This window comes from Diabrotica undecimpunctata, chromosome 10 (genome assembly GCF_040954645.1).
Source record: "Diabrotica undecimpunctata isolate CICGRU chromosome 10, icDiaUnde3, whole genome shotgun sequence".
Classification (NCBI taxonomy): Eukaryota; Metazoa; Arthropoda; class Insecta; order Coleoptera; family Chrysomelidae; genus Diabrotica; species Diabrotica undecimpunctata.
This window is the reverse complement of record NC_092812.1, coordinates 73305408-73326178: the sequence shown is the minus strand read 5'-3', so window position 1 is coordinate 73326178 and position 20771 is coordinate 73305408. Positions and strand designations below refer to the sequence as shown.

At 34.8% G+C, this 20771-nt stretch overlaps 1 protein-coding gene across 1 annotated transcript in view; it reads left to right on the top strand.

Annotated features, from left to right (window-relative positions):
* The window catches only part of LOC140452438 (uncharacterized), a 58114-nt gene that overhangs the window by 575 nt on the left and 36768 nt on the right, over positions 1–20771 (top strand). The window contains exons 2-5 of the mRNA XM_072546703.1: positions 399–611; positions 1908–2017; positions 2096–2252; positions 8380–8539. Coding sequence (XP_072402804.1) covers positions 399–611; positions 1908–2017; positions 2096–2252; positions 8380–8539 — 640 coding nt within the window. The remainder of the gene's footprint in view (positions 1–398; positions 612–1907; positions 2018–2095; positions 2253–8379; positions 8540–20771) is intronic.

Genomic DNA, 20771 nt, shown 5'->3' with positions numbered 1-20771 from the left:
TCTCATACATAGTTGGTTCATAAATTTGTAATATCTATGAATGCTCATTATAACATGCAAAATATGGAACTTAAATATGTAATGCAATTTGCTCCTTTTGTGCCCCAAATTTTTTATTCATGCAACACAAGGCTAATTCTTAACAGTCCCAGCCACCCCATTTAGCATCTTTTATCATCAATGTTGTAGTTGGTTGTAGACTTAGATTATCTACCCATAATCAAGTGCTGGGTGCAGTAATTGAAAAATGAGACACTACTACTTAGAATACCAGCAAAACTTTATTTCTTGCACACCTAAGAATGTGAATGACTGTGAAAGCCCACAGTGTGTTATATTGATATGAATATATTTTATTGGTTATTCAAGATATTTATAAACTAGCTTTGTATATACAGGGTCTCCAATTTTTCAAACAAGATGTTGGCAGAGCTAATGCAGTGCCAGGATGATCAAGAAAAATGTTATATCTTGTGTAAACGATACATACATCTCATGGATCACTTATTTAAAATATCAAATGATCAAAATTATTTAAAAGTAATGTATTCAAATGATTACCGTCGAGTTGAACAACTTAGCATGGATCTTAAAGATAGTCTACAAGAACGGTAAATATTTCACTTATTTTCTTTGCATAAAAATATCATTTTTATTTGATAAAACTAGTAATTTAGTAAAATTTGTGCAAATATGTGCAACATGACAACCGCAATTTATTTTGACACTTCTAGAATAAAGTAATATTTAAACCCATTATTCACTTAGTCACCACTAGTGATGGGAAGATCTGGTTCGTTCCGGTGACCTGGGTCTTCCAGGTCATTCATTAAATTGATCCGTTCATATGAACGACTAATTAAATTTGTTGTGTAAAGGCAAATGTGTAGAGTTTAATATTGATATCTTTACGAATCTGTATATGAATTAATGATAATGCAGGACCCGTTCATACAGATTCTTTCATTAGAACGACTTTAATTATATTGTTGTTTATGTGTAGAATTCGATATTGTTACTATAAATTTAAGAATAAAATATAGTTTAAGGTTGACATTAAGATTTGTATTTCTCAAATCATCTTCAGAAATCATTAAAATATAAAAAAAATACTTGAAAAAGTTAAGTAAAATTACAAATTCCATATTGTTATGTTCATGAATGAATGATAATTCAACATTTAAAATGGATTTTATTTCCTATAAATTTATAAATAGAACAGACCACGGGACTATTGACTCGACAATTCTAAAATATATAATTTTAAAGTTTTGCAGCGTAAGGGTTTCACCGTTCTGGGAAACTGAAATCAGATTGTGAACAGATTGTGAACAGATCTTTGTGAACGGATCTTTCGTAACCTTCTCATAACTAGTTATCACCTACAAGGGTAATACCATAACTTACTAATCTGTGAAGTTAAAAAAAAGTTAGAAAGATAAAGTTTAAAAAATTCAAGTTATTATAGTGTATTAATAATGAATAAATTAATAATATAATTAAGATATCACTTAACAATGTGATGAAATTTGTAAAATATGAGGTATATACAGTGTATCCACATGTGGGGTGTCCCATATGTCCAAGAGGAGAAAGCTTATTTAAAAGTTTCAAAACAAAAAAAATGCTAAGTTTTATTTCATTTCAGTTTAGAATTTAAAACAGGGATTTTAGAACAAGTGAAATTTCTTATTGAGAATGACATTCTTTGCTAAAATTAAAAATAAAAAAATCTCTTCTCTTGAGCACCCTATCTGTGGACACACTGTATAATTATCATTTTTCATGTGGGATGCAAATCAAATAGAGATGGAAATACAAGTTGCAGTGACTATGATAACTTGTTGACTCTGTGAAGATATATAAAATGTCAAATACCAAAAATGTTTTATTAAAATGCTTTTTAGATATAAACAATTAATCCTAGAAAATAACATAGTGAATTCTTCTGAACTTTCCTCAGTACCAGTTTCCAAAGAAAAAGATGAATCACCAACAGAAAAAAGAAAGTTTCAAGGTAGGTTTTATTTTCTTATTGTGCTTAATATAGTTTATTAAATATATTGGATGAAAAATTGTTTTCCTTTTATTATAGACAAATTTATTGGACCCCTTGATCTATTTAATCTGCTCCAGAAAAACCAAAATTTTTTATTAGTTGATATACGACCTAACAAGCATTACCAAGCTTGCAGAATTAATTGTAAAATGGGGACCCTTATCAATATACCCGAAGAAGTGATAGTGCCTGGGTAAGTAATAATTCTAATTTATCAGAAAACTCATATACAGCCTAGCAAGTTATCAAGGCCAACAAGTTTTAATTTGATCTCCTACAAATTAGCATTAAAAAGTAAATAAAATATAAAAATATAATAAGTCTGAACACGCCAGCATCTACTTTTAATAAATTTGAAGTTCTAAGCAAAGACGCTGAGGAACCAGAGATACCTTAACCTCCACCAATATTTATTCAAGTGGTAAAAAACATAACTTCACTAATGGGGCTACTAAAACTAAAAGCCAAAAATAATTATGAACTAAAAGTTCTAAATGTTGACCAGATGAAATATCAGATGAAGAATGATTGCAGTTTCAGGGTCGTACTCAAAAATTTGCGCCACTTGATTGACACAAATTATTTAAGAACAGAGTTAGAAGGACTTGGTCATATTGGTACAAACATTTGGAATAGCAGACATCCTGAAACCAAAGCCTAGCTTCTGATGTTCTTTATTGACCTAAAACCTGCTGAAAGCAACAAAACAGATAATTTGATGCACCATAAGGTCATAATCGAACCGCCTCGCCAAAAAAGCAGATACCCCAGTGATTTGGAACCATACTGCCAACTAAAACCATGCTATGTAAAATGCACCAGCGAGTACCAACCAATCAATGCACTCGCAAGGAAAAATCTGCCGATGTCAAATGTGTCCTTTGTGAAGGAAACCATCCCACAAACTATAAAGATTGTAGCAAACCTTGCAAGCCACTCACTCAAGTCTCTACACAACCTGTATGACCTGGTATCAGCTTTGCTTAAGTCACTAGTAACAAGAATGTTTACGAAATACAGAGTACCAATATGATCTAAACAGAAACCACAAACGATATAAAGGAACTAAAAGGCATGTTAAATACACTAATGGAACAAATAGGCACTACGCTAAATGTTCATGAAAATAGCCATTTGGAACACCAACAGGCTAGTACAACATGCCTATGAGGTCAAAGCTTTTATAACAAATCATAAGATTGACATAATATTAATATCTGAAGCTCACTTTATAAATCGAAGTTACATCAAAATTCCAAACTACTTGATATATAATACAAAGCATGCAGATGGCACCGCATGTGGAGGAACTGAAATTATAATTAGGTCATCAATAAGCATTGCCAAATAAATGAATTTCGTAAAATTTATATCCAAGCAACTAGCGTTAGCGTTGATAACTGGAACGGTCCACTGATTGTTAGTGCTATTTACAGCGCACCACGACACACAATAAAGAAACAGCAATATCAAGAGTTTTTCAACACACTCAGCAATAGGTTTATTGTTGGAGGCGAATACAATGCGAAACACACTTACTGCGATCTAGATTAATAAACTCGAAAGGCAGACAACTGTATATGGCAATGAATAGTAATAATAATCTTAATCTGAGATATATCAACAGGTGAACCTACATATTAGCCAACCAATCCCAACAGAACTCCAGACGACTTGATCGATTTTTGTGTCACTAAGAGAATTCCATCCAAACTTCAAACAGTACAACCTTTTTTTGAATTATCATCCGACCAGTTTCCTATCATGGTTACCATATCCATAAAAATTCTTGAGAAGAAACATCCATCATTCCTTTGTAATAAATTCACGAATTGGGAAATATTTCAGAATATCATTGAAATAAATTGGAAAAGCGATGTAGACGAAGCTGTTAAAAAATTTACTAAAATAATACAAGAGGCAGCTTGGCGGTCAACACCGACAAGACCGTTGGGAGCCAAACAACTTCTTCTTCTTTCTTCTTCTTGTGCCATCTCCTCTAAGAAGGTTGGCAACCATCATGGCAATTCGCACTTTCGATACCGCTGCTCTAAAGAGGTCAGCAGAAGTGCAGTTAAACCAAGCTCTCAAATTGTTTAACCAGGAGATGCGTCTTCTTCCGCGACTCCTTTTACCCTGTATTCTTCCTTCCTTGTATTATTAATTGCAGCAAGTTATAACGCTCGCCCCTCATGATATGTACCAGATATTGCAGTTTTCTGACTTTAATTGTATTTAAAACCTCTTTATCTTTTCCCATTCTTCTCAATACCTTGAAATTCGTGACTCTATCCACCCAACTTATTCTTAATATCCTTCTGTAGGCACATAACTCGAAGGCTTCTAATCTGTCCGAAACATCTTTCTTTAATGTCCTAGCCTCCAACCCATAAAATAATACGGAAAACACATACTTTTTTCAGTTTATTGAAAGAATTTCTTGCCTGTCCTATTCTTGCCCTAATCTCCTGTCCTATTCTGTGTACTCATTATTTTCGTTAATTATTGTACCCAGATATTTATATTTTTCAACTTTTTTAATTTGTTCTCTATGTATTGTTATGTTTTCTTGGCGCTGTTGGGCTTTTGTAATTACCATAAATTGTGTTTAGGGACAGTCCGTTTCCTTCACTGACTTCTACCACTCTGTCAACTATTTGTTGTAAATCCTCAAGACATTCCGCTAATAAAATAGTGTCGTCGGCAAACCGTATATTATTGATTGGTCGGCCATTAACTTTTATTCCCATAGCTAGTTCTTCTAGTGCTTCCTGGATTATTTCCTCTGAATACAAATTGAACAAAGTAGGAGACAGGACACAGCCCTGCCTGACGCCCCTCTCAATCTTTATTTCATTTGAAAAGACGTTGTTCTCTTTTACCACAGCGATCTGATTATAATAGATAGCGCTAATGATCCTGATGTCTCTCATATCTAAGTTTTTCTTTTCAACTAATTCAATAAGACGGTTATGTCTGACCTTATCGAAGGCTTTGTTGTAATCCAAGAAACACATATATACTGGCTGATTAACATCCATGCACCTTTGCACAAGTACATTCACATCGAACTCCCAGTGCATTTCTAAATCCAAATTGTGTGTCACTTATGTCCTGCTCAAGTTTGTTGTGTATTCTCTGGTGTATAATTTTTAAAAATATTTTGAACTTATGACTCATTAAACTTATTATCCGGTGGTCTTGGCATTCTTTTGCATTTGGTTTTTTTGGTAATGTTATGAATATTGACATCAGCCAATCTCTGGGAATGATTCCTGTACTGTATATTGTATTGAATAAGTCGACCAATATTCCAATTTGCTGTTCTTCTATTAACAGTATTATGTCTACAGGTATTTCGTCAGGACCTGTTGCCTTGTTGTTCTTTGTTCGCTTTATCGCCTCTAATACCTCATCTTCTGTTATGTCTGGGCCGTTGTCGAACTTTTCCTGCTCTAGTACTATCTCGTCCGTTCGTCTTTAAATAGCTCTTGAATATATTCCTGCCATCTTTTAAGCCTTTCACCGACGTCTATAATTATTTTGCCGTTTTTATCCAGCAAAGTTTGATTTTTTCTTAATATTAGTGCTTGTTATTTCCCTAATTTTTTTATGAAGGTTTAAGTTATCATGTTTCTCTACCAACTGTTCAATCTCTTCGCATCTGTCACTATACCATCTTTCCTTTGCATCTCTGATCTTTCTCCTTATTTCTGTGTGTATAATATTATACATGTTTTTGTCTTTGGTTTTATAAGATCTCCTTGCTTCTATGGGATCCAGAATCTCATCGGTCATCCATTCATTTTTGTTCTTGATCAGCTTAGGTGTTAGTGTTGTCTCACATGTGCGTATAAGAGCATCTTTTAACATATGCCATTTCCTGTTCGAATCTTCAGTAGGAATAATTTATATTTTGGTGAGCGTTTCTTTAATTTTAACCAAACAACAAAACCTGCCTAATGAAATCAATGAAAAAATTGCAGAAAAGCGAAGATTAAGGAAAACATGCCAGAGAACATGCGCGCCCCAGCATAAAACTGAATTGAACCAAGCTATCGCCCATAAGGTGAAATGGCCCTATAGCACTTTTGTACAGAAAAAGTAATTTTTATTTACGAAAATCGCAAATATACAATTTCTGTTTCTAGTTACACCTGTACCTGCAAGTAAATGACACTATTTATTGCACAAATTGTACTTAATCCAAACATCCTTCGCCTGCGATTTACTGAATAATTCCGAGGAAAATATCATCAAATCTCTTATTTTCTTGTGTTTTTTCCTTTCTGTTCACAGCTTTTCTAGCTTCTTGTGAAGTTGATTTGGGTGTTTTTTGTTTTGCTTTCATCAAAATATAATTTGGTGTAGACGTGAACACAGTTGATCCTTGCGAAGGTCTTGAACTTCTCCCCTGAGAGTGGAGTGGAGAGAAATCATATGGAGTTACAAAAGTATCCTCCAGTGATAATGGAATTTCATTTCATTTAACGCCATCATTCTGTTGTGATGTGTTAACTTCGAAAATTAGGATTGAAGTACCAACTGCAGAGCTCGTAATAACGACTGTATGGTTTGAAGTAACAACTTCCGGATTTGAGGCTGCAGTAAACAGAGTTTCATTTTCCGATAATCCCCCCGGACTGTTTCCAAAAATTCTGATGTAATCAGAAGATTGTTTACTTGCTTCCTATTCCTCTAAGTCGTCTGATGAAGACATATTACGAATTTTTCTTTTCCTTATAGGTAAAGTACTTGGAAGCGAAGAAGTATCTCTTTGTGGAGAAGGAGTTCTTTGTTCATGGATGGGATCAACGGTCTAATTTTCCACTATAGGTCGATCAGTTGTACACGACGACGGTTTAAATTTCCAATCTGGGAATATGTTCGGATGAAAAGGGTCCGTCCTTTTCAACAAGCAATAATCAGACTGATTCTATTTTCAACTGATCACTGTGTATGTTGTTGAAACATGATTTCTTGTATCCAGATTCGCTGTAAAGAGAAAGTGTTTCATATGGGGCACCTTGAAATAATAATTCATTCCTTCGTTTGCGAGGGAATATTATTGCTGGAGGGATGAATTGACCCGCAGCATTTATACAGAGAACAGCGGTGACATTCTGTCCTCTTTCAGCGCTTGTTAGGAAACGAACCTGTTTCCGCCCTTTATGTGCTAAAGTTTTGGACAACTTGCTAGGAACCGTCTGGATACCAGACTCATCCATATTATATATTTTTTCATAGGATTAATGATATTTTTATTTTGTAGTTCATCTAAAAGAGAAAAAACTTAGCGAAGCCACTTTATTAAAACCTCTCGCTCTGGCAGCTAAAGTCGCTTCAGGAGTTCCAAAAGAAATCTCTGGATATCTCTTTAGAAAGTCTCTAAACGAACCCGTTCCAGCTGATTTTTTGTTTTTAGAAAACCTGTGTTTAATACCATTCCTCTCTGCAAAATCGTAGGCCATTTCACAAAAGTTTTTCTTCGTCATGTCAAATAGTCGGTCTTTTATCTCTAAAACATACTCCTTTAAGTAAGTCTCCAATTCTTTGGGCAAGGTTGTAGTAAATCCACTAAGGCTTTTCGAATAACCTGTTGCCTATGAATAAAGTAGTCTACTTTTAGTTCACTTACTAATACATTTTGATTTTTGGCTCTTTTTTTAAGTATTTAAGGGCACATTATAGCCTAGCAGCTATTTAAAAAGGTGTGCCATTAGAAATGTTTTCCAAGGCAAGTCTCATTGAATTTGAATCCCATTGCTGTCTTGTCGCCCTTCGAACATAAGTTCTAACCATTATTTCTGTAAAGATAATATACCTAGATTTGATTGTTATAAAAATATTCCAGTATAACTCAAAACTGTATTTGGTAAGCTAAGCAAGGGTAAAATGGTCCCCGGGGTCATTTTGCCTCAACATGGAGGGGCCATTTTACATCAAAATCTGATCCAATATAAAAACTAATTTACATCAGTGACTACTAATAATTAGAGAAATTGCAACAGATATGAAATAAACAGAAAAAATACCTTTTTAAACTCCATTCAAAAAATTCTACTTTAGCTAAACGCTTATATGAAAATTATGAAAAATATGTTAGGGGACCATTTTACCCGACTTTCACTTATATGGACATATCATTGAAATCTTCGAAATTATTGTTAAATGAGACACTGGAACACTGAAATTGTAATATTCTTCTTAGTTATATATTTATATCGTGTCAATTTACAAATCTAAAAAGGGTTACATAATGACTTCTTACTATGTTATCCAAATAGAAAAAGCTTTTTACTCAAAAAATTGTATTCTAGCCTCTCAGCTAACACATTGGGATTGCGTTTGAATAAGTCAATTCAAGAGGTGTGGGAAAAGAGAGATTCCTTTGATGTTATTGTTCTGCTCGATAGTGATACAACTGCATATAATTATTTGGGATCAAAGCTAGAACGACTAAGAAGTTTTATTGTAGAGGTAAGTCACTATTATTCCAATATATAAGGATGCACGAGAGTGGTCTGAAAAGTTCTTGGTAGAAAACGGGTGAAAACAACTATTTATGCCTAAAAATTAGAGGTTTTGTTTTTCAACATTTTTTTTCTTGTGGTGCCATTCCGTTCTGGATGTTGGTCATCATCATGACAATGTTAATAGCTATTCCCAGGCCTCTTACCAAACACTTTGTGTGTACTGTAGTAGTCATTTATTTATTTAACATTGAATTTACAATAGAATAATGAAGTTATATAAACAAAACTGTATAATTCTTCTTCGCTTCGCTTCGAGAGAGAGAGAGAGAGTGACATTTTCAACCGTTGCGTTGATTGCGCGCTCAGCTGGTGCTCGTCATCGAATTCTGAACACCAATTGATGTAAACCATATATCTCTACAGTTTTTTTCTACACATTTCCTTCTTTTCTTGAAGTTCCTTCTCATATCGGAGGTTGGAAATAATGACGGCGATTCTAACTTTATTCACAGCTGTCATGAATAATTAAGTGACCCTCATACTAAAACACTTTCTAAGCCAAGAAATTCTCCTTCCAATAATGTGTTGGCTCGTTATCTTTCCTTCCATTATTAGTCGTAACATGGTCTTGCCAAATACTTTACGTTCTATAACCAATTGATGTACTCCAGTTTTCTCCCTTTCACTGTTGGCATTATTTCCTATTCTTTGGGAGAAGGAGAAGGGGAAAATGCGGGGCTTTTTTCCTTCTTTTTACGAATTTTTGTGCCCAGTCTCATTAGAAGTTAAAAATAGTATTCTCCAGTTACGGTTTTATCTTGTTCTTGGTATAAAAATAGTTAATCAGCAGAATTTCTTTCATATCTCAAAAAACCGACTAAACGATATTTCTGGTAGATGACACTATCCTTTCCTTCTTATTACACTACATGATTTATCATGTGATTTGTCATATGATTTGGTCATGAAGTGAAATTTACATGTTTACACTGTGTGATTTGTCGTACTGTGAGCACTGTCATGTGGCTCGTCATAGCTTGTCACAGGAGAATAGGACGGTACCTATTCCGCATGATAAAATTACATGATTTTCGATAATAATACGGGCAACACCAATATATTTAAATATCGCGCCTTATTCTTATGTCAATTCAGCAACATCCCCTTACCGAGAGACAACATTCTTTATTTATTTTTTGTTTGTTGCATTGATATTGAACCTATTATCTAATGTGTGCTATTGTGTCGTATTTTTCTTTTATTATTTATTTAGTTTATTTTATTCTTAGTTTAGTGTTTTATAGTCTTCTTAGTCATAATTTTAGTTTAGTTTCTTTACTAATTATATTTAATTTGGTATATTATCAACACTAAATTTGATATACCCTGTTCACGATTTCTTCGTAAGAGTCACAGACTTGGTAAGAGCCACCTGCGAGCCCAAAGGCGTCTGACCTTTTTCTTCTTACTGCTGTACGCTGTTGTTGCCGGCGTATTATTATTAAAAGTCGGGAAGCAAATGCAATCAAAGATTTATTTTCCATTATAATAGTTTAAAAATCTAATAGTTGATACCTGTACTGTGTCTAATATCTCTATGACCCATCGAGCAAAAAGACAAAAGAGGGAATCTAATCGTTATGAAAAGGTGACCAAAAAAGTGGCCTCTGATGGCGGACATATCCGGAAATGCGAATGCGCCAAATTTAAATTTTCCGACACTTATTAACAGTAGCTATAAAATAGTTTTCAGAATGTGTCTTAGACGAAAAAATTTTAATTAAATATTAACGATAACAGTCTAAAATGTGAAACAATTGTTAAAAAACTTCAATATAAGTAAGATTTCATGTGACAGTTGGGACACATAATAACATAACCCAACTAAATTTGATTTCTTAAACAAGGAAAGACTCTCTTTCCTTGTTTAATTTGGCCTCTCAAGATGGCACTTCCTGTCTAACAATATTTTTGCCCCCACTACCTTTTCATTCCCTCTTTTGTCTTTTTACTCGATGCTATGACCATAAACAAAAAGAAAAATCAATAAAACCTCACTCATTGTCACTCATATCATAAGTCATAACTTATCATGCAATGTAAACACGATTTTTTAAAACATCAGAGAAACGAGGAATCATAACAAATCTCATATGATATTGTCATATGATAAAATCATGTGGTGTAAAGTCTACATTATTGAATAGTGCTGTTATTAAGTCAAGGCTTTTACTTTCGTTGTCTGTAATTAATTTAAGTATTTCGACATTGATATTGTCTGGATGACGGCTTTTCTGTTCTTCTGAGCGTTTACTACATAAATAACTTCTTATTTTGTTATTTTTGGACATTTTTCATTAATTCAATCATTCTTGGATGGTGGAGAACAAGGTTTATCATCGTCAAAAAGTGTCTGAATGTATTCTTTCCATATCTCCAGTCTGTCTTCTGTACCTATAATTATCTCGTTATTATTATTTCTAAATATTGTTTCTTGTCGAATTCTGTGTCTACCTGTAATTTCTTTCACTTTTTTATGGACATTAACGGTGTTGTATCTTTCCTGAAGATGTTCAATTTCTAGGCATTTGGTTAACATCCAGTTTTCTTTAGCTTCTCCTCACTTTTTTCCTTTTTATTGACTCGTTTGTATTCTATTGGGTTTGTTTTATGTTTTCGTCTTACGTGAGGTCCATGATCTCTTGTGTTATCCGTTCTTGTTTTCTGTTGTTTTTCGTGAAACCGATGTCGTCTTCTTGTATTTTTCTTTAGAGCAGTCCATGTTATTTCAACGTCTGTCTGTACCAAGTTCTCTAGCGTTTCTATTTTTTTCTCAACTGTGATACTTATTTCATTCTTCTTTTCAGGGTTCTTTAGTAATGAGATGTCTATTTTTTTTGACACTTTTTCCCTTTTAACTTTTTAGAAACTTTTTTAGTCTAAAAAAAAATAATTGGATTGTGATCGCTATGAATGTCAGCTCCAGGATATGTTTTAGTAGATTTTATGTACTTCTTGAACTTGTTATCGAGCAAAATGAAATCAATTTGATTTCTAACAATTTTATCTTTTCTGTCTGCAGGTGATTTTTCAGGTGTATAGCCTTCTAGGATGTTGTTTGAAGAAGGTGTTGGCTACTAACAGGTTGTTCTCTACGCAGAATTGTACCATTCTACCTCCCCTATTGTTTCTGGTACCGAGATAGTATGCTCCTATGTTGTCTTCTTCGGCACTACGACCAATTTTGTCGTTAAAGTCACCCATAATCATCTTTATCTCGCCTTTTTTTTGCTATTCGCATTATTTCATCTATATTGTTATAAAAGTGTTCAATTTCTTTCTCTAATTTGTTACTTTTTGGAGCATAGACCTGAATAACATTTAGGTTTCTATGGATTGTTCCTAATTTCAACATTGCTACGCTATCATTTAGAGGGATGAAGTCTATGACTGCGCAATTTTGTCCGATACTAATATAGCCGTTTCATATTGATGTTCTGGGTCGGTTCCTCCTGACCAATAGATGTATCCATCTTTTGTCTTTTGTTGTTCTGGACCATGACATAGGTGTCTATATTTTCGTCGACTTTAAACAGGCATATGACTGAATAAACAGAACACACTTATAGTGAATTTGAAATATCCTTTAAATTAGTTAGGCTCATCCGAATGACGATGTCGGACACAGTGGCTCAGGTACATATATCACATGAGATGACAGATCCATTTCAAATAACACAATAATTCAAACAGGGTGATGAGCTGGCACCAACATTGCTTAATATAGAAATGGAATACATACTAAGAAAAACATCAGAAGGTAGACACTTACCAATACTTATCAATAAATCAGTCCAGCTGGCAGCATATGCAGATAACATCAATATCATGAGCAGAACCAAAGCAACAAGTGAGAATACTAATACGGAACTTAAATCACATGCTAAACAAATAGGTATGTCAATAAACGAAAAAAAGACTAAAATCCTAGTACAAAATCGATCGGAGAGGGTAACACAGCTTTATACAGGAGTCAACATCACAAAGGACAATATTGACGATGCAGAGCTTAGCAGAAGAATCATCCTATCTAATACGGCATACTTTACTATGAGCCCGATATTTAAATCACGAGAAGTACATCAAAGAACTAAGATACGAATCTACAAGACCATAATCCGACCAATAGTGAGCTATGAAACCGTATAGACATCTTTAAATGAAAAGTACTGAGACGAATACGAGGCCCTATAAATGAGAACAAGTGACCAATCAAATACAATTATGAAATATATAATATGTATAAAGAACCACGTTTATCTCAGTATGTCCCGCCTACAGCGTCTTCAATGGACAGGTCATGTATTTAGGATGGAAGTAAATAACCCCCTTCGCATTTGCGGATGACCTTGATGTACTGGTAGTGGCCCGGGATGAGCCAGATCTCAAATACCGGATTCGGAACACACATAGTAAAGAAATAGATGACGCAGCACGGACTGAAACTTGCGGTAGAGACAACCGAAGCCATCATTCTAAAGGGGAAAAGAAACAGGCAGAGTGATAAATTACAATGTGCGGGAGCATGTCTAATACCTAAGAAACATTTAAAGTACCTAGGAGTGACATTGCACCAGAATGGAAAATGGGGGAACACGTGCAGGAGGTGACCCGGAAGGTTGCGAATAGTGCGGCTGCGTTGGGGAGGGTGATGCTTAACATTGGGGGACCCAAATCCGAAAGGAGGAGGGTCTTACACGGTGTACATTGCTATAGCTTTGTGCCCTCCAATTATAAAAAACCTGTAGTCCTGTTCCCCGTAGTACCTGTGTTGCGATTACCTCACCTACCCGTTATCCCCTCCCACAGGCGGATAGGTGACGCAGGCAGAGAAATTTCCACCTCGCACGTAGAAAGGTCGCCGCCGAGGATCTCTCCTCTACCACTCTTAAATCTCCTGGCGGGTACGTGCCGGGACACCAACACCACGCTTGACGCAAGGCCAAGAGAGGTGTGTATGGGCCCAGCTCGTTCAACCTCGCCTGGTTCTCTTGGAATGAGAGTAGAGTGGTCCCACGCGTCTCGTCTCGGATACTACTAGACCGGTGACCGCGACGCCTAAGCGTTCGTGTGCGTTTCTACAAACCCGACACCTCAAGCGACGGTTCTCTACTTCTCAATTCCTACCCATTAGTCGCCTCTTACGACAGGCAGGGCCTACATGACACGAGTGGACAGAACAAGTCTGTTGCGAGTGGGATGCGCCGACAGGACTGTGTCTGCGGCAGCCTCTATGAGAGAGGAGGCCCAAATCTTACTAAGGCCGAGAAAAGACAGGAAAGGGAAAAGTCTATTCAAAGATGGCAAGAAGAATGGAACAACACGGAGGGTGTGGCAAGTGGACGAAAATGTTGATCCCGAACATAAGAGATTGAGTGGACTGTGGCCACAGGCGACTGGATTATTTCCTGACGCAGGTACTCACAGGACGCGGGTGTTTTAGGGCCTACCTGCTCTAGGTTCGGAAAGGCTGACACAGATGAATGTCTATACTGTGGACACTCGGACACTATGACACATACGATGTTAGATTGCAACAGATGGATAGTAGAAAGGAACAGAATGGAAAGAGAGACAGGTGTGAATTTTGTTACAGTGAGAGAAATGATTGAAAGAATGATTGAAAATAAAGCAGGTTGGACTGGCGTACACAACTATATCCGTGCAATCATCAAGAACAAAGAAGAGGAAGAAAGACAGCTGGAGCAACGGCAAAGGTAAGAGGAAAAGATGCTGGAAGTTGAAGGTAGAAAAGTGGGTCAGACTGTATGAGTTAGAATGCGTAAGTCAGACTGTGGGGAAGGAAGAAATGCCCGTCTGGGAGTAATGCCGTACTAGGAGCGATGAGGGTCTTCTACGCGCTACCTGGATCGAGACAGGAGCCTCCTTGCTGATGAATGGAGTGTGGATGTGGATGAATGGAGAATGAATGAATGTGGCGTCAGTCAGTCAGGTGGCGTCCTGGACTGAGATGTCTTTTGAAGATGAAGACCCTCAGGGGGGGTCTGGAATCTTCAAATCCCCCGCAGGGAAAGAGACCTATTGGAATAGTGAGAAAGGGATGGGAGTGATGTGGATGAGGACGCCAGATTGGCAGTCGATCGTGGAGGAACATGGCCACAGACTGTAATGAATGGAGAGGTTTAATGAGGGAGGCCAGGACTCGAATTGGTCTGTAGAGCCATAGGATGGATGGAATAATCAGCTTTATTTTTGAATTATATTAAAATTAAAATTAACATTTAAAATAACCTGCATTCAATATGTGGTTTAGTTTGCCAAACTTTGAATTTATAGTCAAATTTGATTTTTAAATTATAAATTAGGTAAACGTGTGGGGAAAAAATAAGTGTGCCATTGTATTTGCCTATTTGTATAATTTATAAAATTCTTGGAAGAGTTTCCAAAAACGGGGTGAAATTTTTTCTATTTTTTAAAACCGGACTTGATTTTTTCCTGTTTGAATAAATCAAACTGGAAAAAATCAGGTTTGGTTTGTTTGTTAAATGTTACCTACATTAAAAGCTTATTCAAAAAATTTAATTTTGCAAGAAAAGTTACAGTCTTTACATCTATGGTCCACTTTGCTAAACTTTTAATTCATAGTCAAATTTGATGTTTTAATTAAAAATTATTTGTCTAATTTATAAAATTCTTATTAGAGTTTTCAAAAACCTTATACAGAATGAAATTTTTCCAGGAACTGATTTTTTCCAGTTAGAATCAGGTTCGGTTTGTTTTTTAAATTTTAATAAATGCTTGTTCAAAAAACTTTAATTTTTATAAAAAAAGTTTTAATTCATACTCAAATTTAAACCTAACTAATTTTTTAAAGCCAGACCTGATTTTTTTCTAGTTTGAATAAATCAGTTGATTAAGTGGTATTAGTGTCACGTTTGACCTAAATATGAGACACATCCATCTTACCGTTCAAAAGTATCTCTTGGTGTTTGTTTTTCAATGCTTTGATATTTCAGGTTGCTATTCTTATATTGTTCCTCTTTTGTTCTTTTTTATTCCTAATGTGTTTCCTTGTTCTTGCCTTGATCTTGATTATCCATCCTAATCCGAAGCAGTTTGTTGATTCTATGAGCAAATTGTCTTCTCTTGGCAGGTTGCTGGCCTTGCCCTCCCTCCCGTGAGAAGAGTCCCTCCTCTCTTATCCTGTCATGGGACATGCAAAGGTGTCGAAAGTGACCTCTGAGCTACTCGGTTGGTTTCATCACCCCCTTCACCATTGACGGAGTTAACATACTTTTCCAAATAATTGTATCACTGAACGATATTAAATTTTCAACACCGCGCGAGAACTTATCAGACCACTTTAGTATACTCAACAAGGAATTTTTTATTAATCACACTAAAATTTGTTTATATATATATATATATATATATATATATATATATATATATATATATATTTATTATTAGTTTACTTTTTGAATAATACGGGTTTGAATTAAAATCACATGGATTGCTTCGAAAAGATTGTCAAACAATAGTAACAAGTTATTAAAATTAACGAAAAAAAATCATATTTTATGTATATTATATATTACATAAATGCAATCTATTATTAATCAAATTGAAAAAAAAAATAAATTTGATAACTAACAATTAACTATTTGTATTCCACCAAGTGCGTACGTCCTAGTAACGCGATACGGGCAATAATACATTGGCTGACAGGGCAGACCTTACAGTAGGGATACTGGCCTGTACAGAAAAATATAGGCCTGTGCGGGCTAATACTGTATTTTGGTTGCATTGGTACTGTGTTGGCCAAATCGATGCTGACAGGAAATGCACTCAGCCATGGAGTATATAAAAAAAGGTTTCAAACAAAAGTGATGTATATCAAAGACGTCTACGATTTAAAATTATTTTTGATTATACAGTGTCGGTCAGAACAACGGAATGAACATTGTATTTTTAATTGAACACACTGTATATTAAAGCCTTTTTGAATGTATTTTTTAAAACATAAAGAGTTTATATAAGGTTTTATAGGCCTAAAGTTATTAATTTTTAAAATATTTACACTTTTTTGAGAAAACCGGTCAAATTTAAAGGGCTGTGAAGTAGGTTTCCAAGGTAATAAAAATGTAAATGATATGTCAAAAATTTTCTAGTGTATTGTTATTTTTAAATAATTTAATATTTTTGAAATTCAGCCATACAATATACAGTGTGATCACTATTTTCAAATATAGTATAACCTGCCACATCCGCATCAATGTGGCGACCGACCGATCTGGATATAAAGGCTATTTAAAGTTTTAGGCATTTAATATCAGGACTAAAATACAATATATACATACATTACATAGATAAGAAAGGTAAACTAAAAACCTAAACATTATAGAGTTTTCAAGCTGTATTTCTGTTCTTATAAACAAAAATTAAACGTTTATAAACTTAGTAGAGACATACTATATGCTCCATACTAAAAACAAAAGGTTACACAACTTACACATTAGTTTTTGAAAAAATTGGTTATTTTCTGCTGTTTTCCACACTGTACCCGTTTTTTTAAAGCCATGTCTTTCATCCATTTTAAGAGTATCACGTCACTTGCACAAGTATCTTCTTGACTTTCAACGTAGCACAGCAGAACCTCGAACGACTTGAATGCTTCGGAGTGGCTCATTACGACCGAATTTTTGTCAGTGCTTTCATCCCCTTCGTTGTCTAAGTTTATATCGTCATTCTGGCACACCATCTTCAATAGATCGCCGACTGTTAATTCGTTTTGTTCGTCTGCACTCAACCACTTGTTAACATCGTCTTCCTTCATTTTTTCATATCCCGGCAGGTTCTTCATATCTTCGAAAAATTTGTTCCGCGAACTGTCCGGTTATGGGGAGGTCCGGATGTGACAGGTCTGGATGTGATAGGTTAGACTGTACAAAATTTTCTCATTTTTTTTAATGGAATACCCTGTATATTAATATTGTATTCTCTTGTAATATTCTCTATTTTACCAATTGTCCCTTGAGATATGTGCGGCAAATTAGGAAATGCTTCGTGAAATAAACGAGCTACTTTCATTTGCGTCCGTGTCTTATCTCCATAACCAATCATCTGTACAATTGTAATTTTGTGCATTTCTGTTAAATAAACCATTTTTCTGGCTTGCGGTTAGTGAAATTCAAACAACTATAGCACTGGCAACTACTTCTGTCATGGAACAATAAAACATTGGCGTTTTAAACCAAAGTAAACGATTTTTTGTTTTTTTTTTTAACATATCAATAAAAAAGAATGCTTAAATAGTTTTTGCTTACTTTATCATTACCAAGACCTACATGGGCAAGAAGTATTAAGACAGTGGTAGCGACTTTCGACAAATAAATAATTTTCTTTTCTAAATGTGAATTTTTGCATTTTACTTAATATTTCCGAAGCAGTCAAAGATGGGTATAGGACATTGTATTCAAATGTCTAAAATGATCTGAGGAATCTAAAAATGAATTAATATACAGGGTGTTCTATTTAAAATAAGCAAGTTGGTATTGGCCACCGTTATCTGATACATCCCGTATAAAAAGTTTTTATGGAAAAAAATGCTCAAATATAAATACTAATCGACCTGTTCGACCGTTTTTTCGAATACTACTTAATTTATTAAGTTTTTAAGCTAATTTATTCCTGACACACATTTGGCTGACACACAGTGTATATATATATATATATATATATATATATATATATATATATAGTAGACTCCCTCTATAACGAGAACTGAAGAAGCCTTCTTCTTCTTCTTCTTCTAATGGCGCTACAACCCTTTGTGAGTCTTGGCCTGCTTAACAATGTTCTTCCATTCTGCCCTTTCGGATACTTTCCTTCGCCACTGCCTGATGTTCATGGTTTTAAGATCCCTCTCTACGTCGTCTATCCATCTTTTACGGGGCCTTCCTCTTGTTCTGTTTCCTTGGGGCTTCCATCTCTGGACTACTTTTACAGCTCGATTATCTGGCATTCTTTCTAGGTGACCAAGCCAGTTTAGTCTTTGTGACTTTACAAATCTGACAATATCTGCGCTCTGCATTAGTTCATCCAGCTCGTGCTTCATTTTAATTCTCCACGAACCATCGCTGCATTGGGTTGGTCCAAATATCTTCCTTAGTATTTTGCGCTCAAATATTCTCAGTTGATTTTCATCAGTGGTTGAGAGGGTCCACGTTTCACATCCATATGTGACCACTGGTCTAATTACTGTTTTGTAGATTCTCAGCTTAGACTCACGATTCAGTAACTTACTTTTCATTAAGTCTTTGTATGCATAAAAGCACTTATTACCGCTAAGAATCCGTGCTTGTATTTCTTGACTGATGTTGTTGTCATTTATTATTGAGCCTAGGTAGGGAAAAGTGGAGGCATATTTGTAGGTATGGTTGTCTACCTTCAGATTCTCATGTTCATTCGATTTTGTGCACTCCATATATTTTGTTTTGCTTTCATTTATATATAGACCAAACGTAGCAGCTTCTCGTTTCAGTTCTATAACTTTTTCGCTTAATACACTTTTGTTGCGGCTTATTATGGCAACATCATCCGCATATGCGCATGATGAACTAAAGAAGCCATTCGGAGCAATATAAGATGCTAATAAATATTGTTTGAATGGCGTTTTTGAAAAAAAGTTGTTTACTTTTATTGTCAATAAAATACATTAAAACAAAAAAGAGTTGTTTACTTTTATTGTCAATGATAGACGTTAAAACAAAAAATCTGTATTCTGTAAATCTGTATAAAGCGTATTTTCAAGAATAACATAAACTACTGCGTCTGCAATTTTAAGAAGTCTGTCTTTTTTAACTGCTTTAAATTGTCCAGTATTCTATCTATCATATTTTCTAAAGATGCTTCTATGCTTCTATGTGTGAATGGTCAACCCCCTACAATGACACTTGTGAATCGTAAATTGTATATTTACGACTAAGAATCATAAATTGTAAGAAGTTGATTGCGGACGGCACTTAAAAAGGGTATTTATTTATAGCTACGGTCGGGCCAAAACGTAAAAAAACACGTTTTTTAATCTTATTTTCTCTCGTTATAAGCAAATTTACCTCGCTATAGAGGGTTATAGTTCAATAGAAATTTCACGTTACCTCTAATGTACCTCGTTATAAGCGAAAACTCGTAATAACCGTGTTCGTTATAACCGAGGGAGTATACTGTATATATATATATATATATATATATATATATATATATATATATATATACAGAGTGACCCAAAAGTCTGGAAACGACCAATTATCTCGTAAATTGCTAGTCATGATTGTACAAAATTTGAGGTACACCTATTTTGGGATACGGAGATTCTATATTTGATATTTGCAATGTTGCCAGGTTTGCCGTTTCTCTTATATTATTAGTAACTTAGTAACTGGAATCTCCTATTCAATACGAGTTCAACCGTATGTAACACTTATGATTTTATTTAGACTGGAAGGTCTTAAATACATAAAACAGTGCAAAATATGTAGATTTTAATAAATTTAAATATTAAAATGTAGAATGCTGTGATTTTGACATTTGTTCACCATTTACAACTAAAACCACCACTAAAACTGACAGTAGTTGTGTTTCGAAAACTGCTGCAAGATAAATTGCTTCTCTAAAATGGCTCTTAACGAAAACGAACGAATTACTATTCTATTGATGAGAGAGTAAAGTGACAGAAAAAGATATTATTGTAAAGTAGCCAACTTGTTCAATAATACTTTCCCAAACCGTTCTCCTATTCATAAGGCGACGATAGAAAAAACTGTAAAGCGATTTGAGGAATCTGGAGAAGTAATAGATAGATACCGATCAGGTAGACCGAAAAGTGTTATGAATGACAACAAAACTTTAGATATAATGCAAAGTTTTGTTGAAGATCCACATACATCTTCACGCAGGGTTGTACAAGTACATGATGTTGGTCGTTCTTCAGTCTTACGTGTATTACGTAAGAATAAATTTAAACCACACAAAATTAACTTATTGCAAAAATTAAGTGAAGATGACTTCGATCGTAGATTAGAGTTTACTGAGGTAATGATGGATAAAATTGAAAATGATGAAAATTTCGTTAACAGAATATATGTTTCCGATGAAGCAACCTTTACACTGTATGGAAGTGTAAATCGGCACAATTTAAGGTACTGGAGTGACGT